At 36.5% G+C, this 9806-nt stretch overlaps 1 protein-coding gene across 1 annotated transcript; it reads left to right on the plus strand.

Moving 5' to 3' along the window:
* The first annotated feature begins 329 nt into the window (after nucleotides 1–329).
* LOC127120615 (protein transport protein SEC16B homolog) lies at nucleotides 330–9250 on the plus strand. The gene is made up of 14 exons (XM_051051120.1): nucleotides 330–498; nucleotides 575–2631; nucleotides 2787–3107; nucleotides 3849–3977; nucleotides 4050–4172; nucleotides 4308–4475; nucleotides 4981–5106; nucleotides 5188–5322; nucleotides 6229–6356; nucleotides 6429–6537; nucleotides 6613–6930; nucleotides 7040–7174; nucleotides 7293–7591; nucleotides 8229–9250. The coding sequence occupies exons 2-14, from the start codon at nucleotides 751–753 to the stop codon at nucleotides 8746–8748; spliced, it is 4392 nt and encodes a 1463-aa protein (XP_050907077.1). The 5' UTR covers nucleotides 330–498; nucleotides 575–750; the 3' UTR covers nucleotides 8749–9250.
* Nucleotides 9251–9806: the final 556 nt, after the last annotated feature.

Raw genomic sequence — 9806 nt, forward strand, 5'->3', positions numbered from 1 at the left:
CAAAATACATGAGAATTATTAATTGATGGGTTAAATTATTTTAGACCGTAGGTGCATATACTTTTTTTTCTCTTAGAATTAAATATTTTAACTATTATAACAGCAAATTTTTTTTATATTAAATACTTATATTCATATCACTATTATAAACAATTATTTAATTTTTACATTTATTAAACATAAATATATATATATAAGTATATTAAAAGTTAATTTATAAAATCAATACTTTATGTGATTTGATTGTAATTTTTTATTAATACGTAATCTTAGGCAAAGTAATTTAATGAATAAATAAATAATATATTTTATTAATAAAAGAAATGCAGTTGTATTTTGTTCTTGATGGGTAGGGACTAGAGGTGGTGCAAAATCGAGGGCTTTTCCTCTTTCTACCGTCTTAAAATATTCGCTCTATACGGTTTGCAAAATCGTGAACGTGGATCTCTTACATGTTTCTGCCTTGAATTGAAACTCTAACAATTATTGCGGTTTCTGGTATGTTTTCATTCCTTTTTGGATTCATTTGGATTTCGTGAATTTCAGAATTCCCAGATCTCGTTTTTTGTTTCAGTTATTCCACCTTCTACTTGGGGTTTAGCTTTAACGGAACAATAATTTTGAGGTTTTTCGATTTCGATCTCGAGGTTTTAGCTTGGATTTCTCAGAGGTGAAATTCGGGTTTTAGTTTGTCGGTGAAATTTTCTCAGGTTTTTGTGAGATCAAGAGGAAGTGTTAGGGTTTTAGTCGATGGCTTCGAATCCTCCATTTCAGGTGGAGGATCAGTCGGATGATGAGGATTTCTTTGATAAACTTGTTGAGGATGATGATATGGAGCCTGTTAAGTCTGGTCATGGTGAAGTTGATGATTCTGATGATGTGAAGGCTTTTGCGAATCTGAGTATAGGTGATGTTGATGCTGCTGCTACATTGGAGAAATCTGATGCTGGTGAAAGTGGGGTTAAAGTCAAAGAGGATTTGGGTAGTGTGAAATCTGATGTGATTTTGGTTGGTGGACATGATGAGCAAGAGGGAAATTCGTTGATGGGTTCTAGTTCAGTTGAGTGTGATAGTAAGACGGATCTTGTTAAGGAAGAGATTGGGATTGGATCAGAGTTCGTGGAGCTTTCTGATGTTGGCAAGAACAATGAAGTTCGTAGTTCAGGGATTAAGGAGAAGGGTTGGAGTTCCTTCCATGCTGATGCTAATGAAGGTAGCGGGTTTGGATCGTACTCTGACTTTTTCAGTGAGTTAGGAGATCAATCTGGGGATTTTCCGGCGATTTCACACGATAATTTAAATAGTCAAGTGAATCTTGTTAATGAAGCTCAAAATGTTGGCTTTAATACTTCGGTGGATTACTTGCAATATCAAGGGGTTCAGGGTTATGATACATCTTTTGAATTTGAAAATCACACAGACAAGCAAGGCGATGACTTAAATTCTTCCGTCAATTATGGGCAGCATCAAGAGGGTGGAGTTTATGATGCATCTTCAAACCAACACAATAATGGACAGTATCAAGAGGGTGGAGTTTATGATGCATCTTCAAACCAACACAATAATGGACAAGATCTAAGTAGTAGTCAGAATTGGGAGGATGCTTATCCTGGCTGGAAGTATGACCATACCACTGGGCAATGGCTTCAAATAGATGGCTACGGCACAACAGCTACCAGTCAGCAAACCTCTGAAGCCAATACAGCTGGAGATTGGTCTGCTGTTTCTGATGGAAAAACAGAAATCTCTTATCTGCAACAGACTGCCCAGTCTGTTGCTGGAGCTTTGGCAGAAACAGGCACAACTGAAAGTGTATCTAGCTGGAATCAGGTTTCACAAGGAAATAATGGGTACCCGGAGCATATGGTTTTTGATCCTCAATATCCTGGTTGGTATTATGACACAATTGCCCAAGAATGGCGCTCATTGGAAACTTACAATTCATCCATTCAGTCTTCTGTTCATGGACTTGAAAATGGGCATACTTCTACCAGTAATTCCTCCCTTAATACTAATAATAATAACAATTTGTATAGTGAGTATAACCAGGCTGGTCATTATGGATCACAGAGTACTGGTAGTCAGGCTGTAAATGGTAGCTGGAATAGTTCATATGGTGTTAACCAACAACAGCAGGGTTTTGACATGTACACGACTGAAGCTACCACTAATATAGCAACTGGTGGTAACCAGCAAGTTAATCATTCTTATGGTTCAGGTAACCAGCAAGTTAATCATTCTTATGGTTCAAGTATGTCTGGAATCAATGATCATGTAAATACTTCAAGCCCCTTTGGATCAGTTGCATCATACAACAAAGTAAACCACGATCATGGTTTGACTAATGGAACTTTTGAACCCAAAACTTTTGTTCCTCGTGGGGACTTTGCTCAACAGTTAAATTATTCAAACACAAAGTTCGATGAACAAAAACAATTCTCAAATGTTTTTGCTGAAAATCAGAACTCCCATAGTTATTCCCGGCAATCAATCCAGGGTGGACAGTATGCCCCTCATTCTGGAAGATCATCGGCTGGACGTCCTTCTCATGCTCTGGTAACATTTGGATTTGGTGGAAAACTCATCATAATGAAAGATCCAAGTGTTTTGAGTGCATCATATGGAAGCCAGGTTAGTTCTTATCCTCTTTTAGTTTTGATCTAAATTTGGTCTTGTTTCCAAAGAACTTTTGAGTACTTGTGTTTGAAAATATTTCTGCCTCCTCTCTCTTCTACTTTCCACCAAGTATTCTTTAAATGATGACAATCTATTTATTATTTCTGAAGGATTCTGCACAAAGTTCTATATCTGTGTTGAACTTGATGGAAGCTGTCACAGGAAGCATCAGTTCTATTACTATTGGAAATGCTACTGGTGATTATTTTCGTGCTCTAAGCCAGCAATCTTTCCCAGGTCCATTGGTTGGTGGTAGTGTTGGAAGTAAGGAGCTGTACAAATGGTTAGATGAGAGGATTGCGCGCTGTGAATCACCTGATATGGATTATAAGAAAGGAGAAAGGTTGAGACTCCTCCTCTCCTTGCTTAAAATAGCTTGTCAGCATTATGGAAAACTGCGTTCTCCTTTTGGTACAGACACCATACTAAAAGTAAGTTACATCTTCGATCATTCATTTCTTTTGTTTATAAATAATTTTTTGTTGAATTTGTTGTACCATACTTTGCAAGGGTGATATTAAGAGCTGTACTATTTACAAGATTTTGCAAAGTTTTTGGTTAACTTCCATAAATGTAAATCTTGTTTATCCTATGTTAGGAACCCTAGAATTAAATTCCAAAGAAAAAACACTTTTATTAAGAATTAGGATAGAATAGGAGACAATCTCTCCTTAAGGGTTTCCCCTTCACAACAGTGTTGCTACTCTATTCACAAATGATTGCACAATTCAATAATGATCAACTCTACATTGTATTCTCCTATTTATACAAATAGTCATATAACAACCTCAACTAACTGACTAACTTCTATAACAACCTACTAATTAACTAACTAACTTTTATAACAACTCTTAACTACTTTAACTACTCAACTAATCACTATTTTATATCCTAACATCCTATGTTTGCTATCTTGCAATGTTTCAATCATGTTGATGTAGATGATATATGTTCTTCCTCCTGTCTATTACTCACTTCCTTTTGGAGTGATTTTTAACATAATTATAATTACTTTGCAAATTGTTATGTCCTATTCTTTTTGTTTGGCTAAAATATTATGCTTGACTCTCCTAATCGCGCTCTATGTAGCCAGTAACTCATAGTCATGTTACTGCCTGAATATTATCCTCCTGGGATCATTTGATAACATTGTGAATTGTATTTTAAAACAGGAAAATGATGCTCCTGAGTCAGCAGTTGCAAAACTTTTTGCATCTGCCAAAGTGAGTGGCACAGATTTCACTCAGTATGGGATGCCAAGTCATTGCTTGCAAAATTTTCCATCTGAAGAACAAATGAGGGTGTGTGTTAAGTTAACTCACGATCCCCTTTCACATTATTTTGTTTCCGTAACTGATTTTGATTTAATTTAGGTAATTACTGCTGAGGTACAAAATCTTCTTGTCTCTGGCAAAAAGATGGAGGCCTTACAGCATGCACAAGAAGGACAGTTATGGGGACCTGCACTTGTTCTGGCTTCACAACTTGGTGAGCAGGTCAGCAGATGCCACAATTTCAGAATGTTTTAGTACTGCTGATACTCGTATCTCATTCCACCTTTAGGGTCTTATGATCTTTTTCTCATGCCACCTTTGTTGGGCAAATAAATTTGGTCCATATTTGCGATGCAGTTCTATGTTGATACAGTGAAGCAAATGGCTCTTCGCCAGTTGGTTGCGGGGTCACCTCTACGCACATTATGCCTTCTAATTGCTGGACACCCAGCCGAAGTGTTCTCTACCGAAACCTCAAGTAGTGGGTATCCTGGTGGTTTTAATATGCCTCAGCAATCTGAACAGGTGATCCCAATAGGTTAATGGATGAAGCTATGAAATCTAGATGTTCTATTACTTATATTTGATTAATACTCCTTCCGTTTCTTTTTTAGTTTCCGTTAAGGTTATTTACACGTATCAATAAAATCAATAAATTTTGTTACTTTTGATGAAACCATTTGACCAATACTCGCTCAGTTCAGTTTTAGTTCTCGTTTTAGGGTTATTTACACATACCAATAAAATCAATAAATTTTGTTACTTTTGATGGAACCAGTTCTCTTTTTCTTATAATACACAACAAATGATCTCATTTTGCTTATTTATTTCTCAGCAATGAATACTTAAAGGTATTATTGACAAAACAATAATCAATTGTTTCATTGGATTTTAAAAATGAAACAAGTAAATAGGAACATATTTTTTCTGCAAAAGTGACTAGTAAAAAGGAATGGGGGGAGTAGTTGCAAAGGTTAATGCTTTTTGTTTGACTTGTTAGTTAAAACTAAAGTTATTGCTGGCAATTTAGGTTGGATCTAATAGTATGCTTGACGATTGGGAAGAGAATCTGGCTGTAATAACTTCAAACAGAACCAAAGGTGATGAGCTTGTAATTATTCACCTCGGTGATTGCTTATGGAAGGAAAAACGGGAGGTACGGATCTTATTTTATTTATTCAGTTTAATGATTTTTGTAACTCTCCATTATGCTTCTGATTTGAGACTCATATTTTAGATTACCGCTGCACACATCTGCTATTTAGTTGCTGAAGCAAACTTCGAGTCATACTCAGACAGTGCAAGACTTTGCTTAATAGGAGCAGATCACTGGAAATGTCCCCGAACTTATGCTAGTCCAGAAGCTATTCAGGTATTTGAAATCTCCTTAGCTCTGAAGTTATATCATCCATAGTATTTGGCTGTTATTGTGCATGCGTATGTTGTGTCCTTTTTCCACAAAATATTAAGTATGCCGTGTCTTTCTGCGTATGTTGTGTCCTTTTTCCACAAAATATTAAGTATGCCGTGTCTTTCTGCCAATAGCTATCTTGCTTTGTCACAGTTTTTCTGGTTGCTAATCGCTCAAATTTTAGGGATTTTGTGAGGTTCAAACAAGGGCTCTTCAAATGATATATTTTTGGCCAAATGCATCATCCGATCTTTTAAGGGCCCGTTTGTTTTAGTTTTTTTTCTTTCTAAAAATGATTTTTATAGTGTTACATATTTTTGTCTAAAAAAATTTCAAAATTAAAAAAAAAACTTTCAAATGAAAAATTGGTTTAAATAGTTTTTCATTTGGTTTAAATAGTTTTTCATGAAATGATATTTCAAGTATTTCATCCTTCTACTATAACTTTTTTTGGATATTAAAATTTCAAAATATCACATAAATTTGAAGCTATTTTAAACAACTTTTTATAAAATCATCATTGCGAAGTATCTTCTTGAAAAATGATGTGATTTTAACTGTGTTTCAATCTTCAATTATGTATATTTAAAATAGCTTTTACTCTTTTGAAAAAGTTTTCATAAAAAACATTTTAACAGCTACAAACATAAAACTTAAAAGATTGGAGGATGCATTCTGCCTGTATTTTTCAAAAATCATCCCAGTGTTTTGTATGCTTTTTAAATGATGGATCATATATCTGTATGTTATATTGTGCCACCTCAGTAACTTTTGCTTTCTAAAAGTACATGTAACATGATATGATATTTTCTTTTGTATGACTAGTCTTCAAAATAACTCAAACTTTTTTGGTTGATGCTTGGACAGAGGACGGAGTTATATGAATACTCAAAGCTGCTTGGAAACTCGCAGTTTGTGTTGCATTCATTTCAACCATATAAGCTTATATATGCATATATGCTAGCGGAAGTGGGAAAGGTTTCAGATTCGTTGAAGTAAGTTCATGGAGTATTATCTGCGATGTCATTCTCTTTATGATCTATCTCATTGTTTCTTTTAAATCTCAGGTACTGTCAAGCAGTATTGAAATCTTTGAAAACTAGCCGTGCTCCGGAAGTAGAAACGTGGAAACAGCTGGTATTATCTCTTGAAGAGAGAATCAGGACCCACCAACAGGTACTTCCTTGTCCTCAATTAATTCTTAATTATTATGATAGTTTTGTTATTTAACAATACTGTATATTCGTTCAGGGAGGATATGCAGCAAATTTAGCTCCTGCAAAATTAGTTGGCAAATTGCTCAACTTTTTTGATAGCACTGCCCATCGAGTTGTTGGTGGTTTACCACCACCCGGTCCATCACCATCACAAGGGGCTGTACATGGAAGTGAACAGCATTATCAGCAAATTGCACCAAGAGTATCCACTAGCCAGTCAACAATGGCCATGTCGTCTTTAGTTCCATCTGCTTCAATGGAACCCATGAGTGAGTGGACAGCTGACAATAATAGAATGGCAAAGGCTAATAGAAGTGTTTCAGAGTCAGATATTGGTAGATTCCCTAGACAGGTGTGTGAGTACTGTGAAAGCCAAGCTGTGAAGATTTTCTCCTTCCTTTGTGTTTTGATTAACTGACAATATATTTAAACTTGAAAAAAATATGGTCGTTATATCCCAGGAAACGACATCACCTGATGCACAAGGTAAAGTCCAGGTATCAGGGGCTCGATCACGCTTTTCTCGTTTTGGTTTTGGGTCACAACTTCTCCAAAAGACAGTGGGGCTAGTCATGAGACCTCGCTCTGGAAACCAGGTATCATTAGTTGTTCTATACAGTTATTCTGGTTTATTTTCTTTTTCTTCTCAACTGTACGAACTTATGAGTTCTGACTGTTCCTATTCAAATGGTTTGTATTCTGCTCCATCCTAAGGCTAAATTGGGCGAGAAAAACAAGTTCTATTATGATGAAAAGCTGAAGAGATGGGTAGAGGAAGGTGCTGAAATTCCAGCTGAAGAAGCTGCTCTGCCACCACCACCTCCGACAACTGCTGCTTTCCAGAATGGTTCAACTGAATACAACTTGAAATCTGCATTGAAGACAGAAGGTTCAACTCTGAATGAGTATTCGAGCACAAGAACTTCAAGTCCTGAACCTAGCCCAGGGATGCCGCCGATACCCCCTAGCTCAAACCAGTTCTCTGCTCGCAGCCGCATGGGTGTTCGGTCAAGGTAATAGCTTACTTTTCAGATCTTGTTAAATCAAGTAATAGTTGCAAGCAGTTGGTATTTTTGTTTTTTAGTTGTATTGTCAGCTGTGAATCATTATAAAATGAAACTCATGTATGTTAGCTTCTCATTGAGATTATAAAACATGAAATGGAAAATCTTTCTAGAAGTATAGGAGTAACACTCATTTCCCCCTAGGCATGCTTGAAAAATACATGCACCCCTTCTATTCTATATGCTACAAAAACACTCGCCAATTTTTTTGTTGGAGAAATGGCACTCACCTCCTATCAGGTCTATTTAAATGATTCACCTCCCTTGACATATGTCTAAATGGCACATACACTAATTTGTTGGGGTGAGTTTAATTGAAGGTGTCTTTTACAAAATAAAATGGATGTATCTGTTATTTCTTTAATATTTTTAGTTCTGGAAAGTGCCGTAATATGTTTATCTTCTTGAGTCTTAACTTAAATGAATACTAGAAATACCAAAGATGAAAAAAGGGGGACATGATGAAAAACCTATGGTTATACCAAAAACAAGAGGAAAATTGTATGTTTTATTCTATCTTGTGTCAATCAGCCAACAGTATTTGAAAGACGGAAAATATTGATGAAATTGTTTATGGATTGTTCAGATATGTTGACACCTTCAACCAAAATGGCGGAAGCTCTGCAAACTTGTTTCAGTCCCCTTCCATTCCATCTGTGAAACCTGCTCTTCCCGCCAATGCAAAGTTTTTTATTCCAGCTCCTGTACCAGCATCAAATGAAAGGAATATGGAGGCTATTGCCGAAAGCAACCTAGAAAATAGTGCAGCTAATGAAGATCCTTCTACATCTTCCACAAATGATTGGTCATACCAATCTCCGAAACATGCACAAACAGTGACTATGCAAAGGTTTCCAAGTGCCGGTAACATCTCAAAACAGGGCCTTACAGATGACAATAACTCTGATTTTTCCCATTCTCGCCGAACAGCTTCATGGAGTGGAAGTATTAATGATTCATTTAGCCCTCCAAAACTGGGTGAAAATAAGTATCCAGGGGAAGCTTACAGCATGCCACCATCCACATTTATGCCTGATCCATCTTTAATGCATCCGCCTATGAGAAGTAGCAGTTTTGGTGAAGATCTTCAAGAGGTTGAACTATGAGCATATACTCAAGCTTGTAAATATCAAATTTTGTTTTTGATCATCAGAATAATTGGGACTTCCCTGCTTCAGCATTTCTCTAGAAGTATGGAATAGTGGAACACATCAGATGGGGTTTATACAGAAACAGAAAATATACCCATCTCCATACCCCGTTCTCGTTCTCTTCTCAGTATTTTTCAAGTTTCCAACTCCCGATCCGGTGTTGTATGATTAAATGTGGTCTGCTTACTTGATGGTGGGTGCTGTTTTGTTTAAAATGACAAGGGGTTGACCCCAGCTGCCATATCAGGATTATAGAACTGGTGTCTTACAGCAAGAAATATGGCTTCCTCTTTAGGGCTCATTTATTCATTTTATTTTATTAAACAAGAACACAACAGGGGGAAAATATGGCTCCAACAGATCAAGGACAAAGTATAGTTTATGGAATTGTAATATAAAGTTTTATATACCTTTTGTATTTGTTTCAGTTATTAATCGATATTAAGTTTCCAGATCACCCTTCAGTATTTATTTATGTATGATGTGATAATGGTTGCAAGGCATATGCTTGTCAGTGATTGTTTACCAAGCAGTGGAAGAAGATTCAGTATCTTTGATACATAACATACATACACTCGCCTTGGAGATTTGTGCACCGTTTGAAAGGGTTACCTTGCCCGTTTCCTCTGAACCTCCTTCACCATACCTCTAATTCTACCGCCCCATCATCAGAGACATGGAAGTTCTTTCCCCATTTCCCCCTTTTTTTCTAGAGATTTTGAGAATTCTTAATGTTATCCCTCCCAACTTATTCCCAATTGTTTGGGCTATATCAAATGTCTTTGAGATGGTTTGCAAGGAGATGGACATAACTCTGACTAGATGGGTCTTCTTTTCCACCAATCAATTAAAGGCCAAATGGGTCTTCTTCTTTTCCACCAATCAATTAAAGGGAGGTTGAGTGTCCTTAGGTAGTCTACCGACAAGAGACCTTCTTACCTCTTACTCCAATCATTATAAGTATTGAAAAGACAAGTTTGTTATGGTGAGGGGGCGAGACGATTCCCTCGGGG

The sequence above is a fragment of the Lathyrus oleraceus genome, chromosome 2 (genome assembly GCF_024323335.1).
Source record: "Lathyrus oleraceus cultivar Zhongwan6 chromosome 2, CAAS_Psat_ZW6_1.0, whole genome shotgun sequence".
In the NCBI taxonomy this organism is placed as follows: domain Eukaryota; kingdom Viridiplantae; phylum Streptophyta; class Magnoliopsida; order Fabales; family Fabaceae; genus Lathyrus; species Lathyrus oleraceus.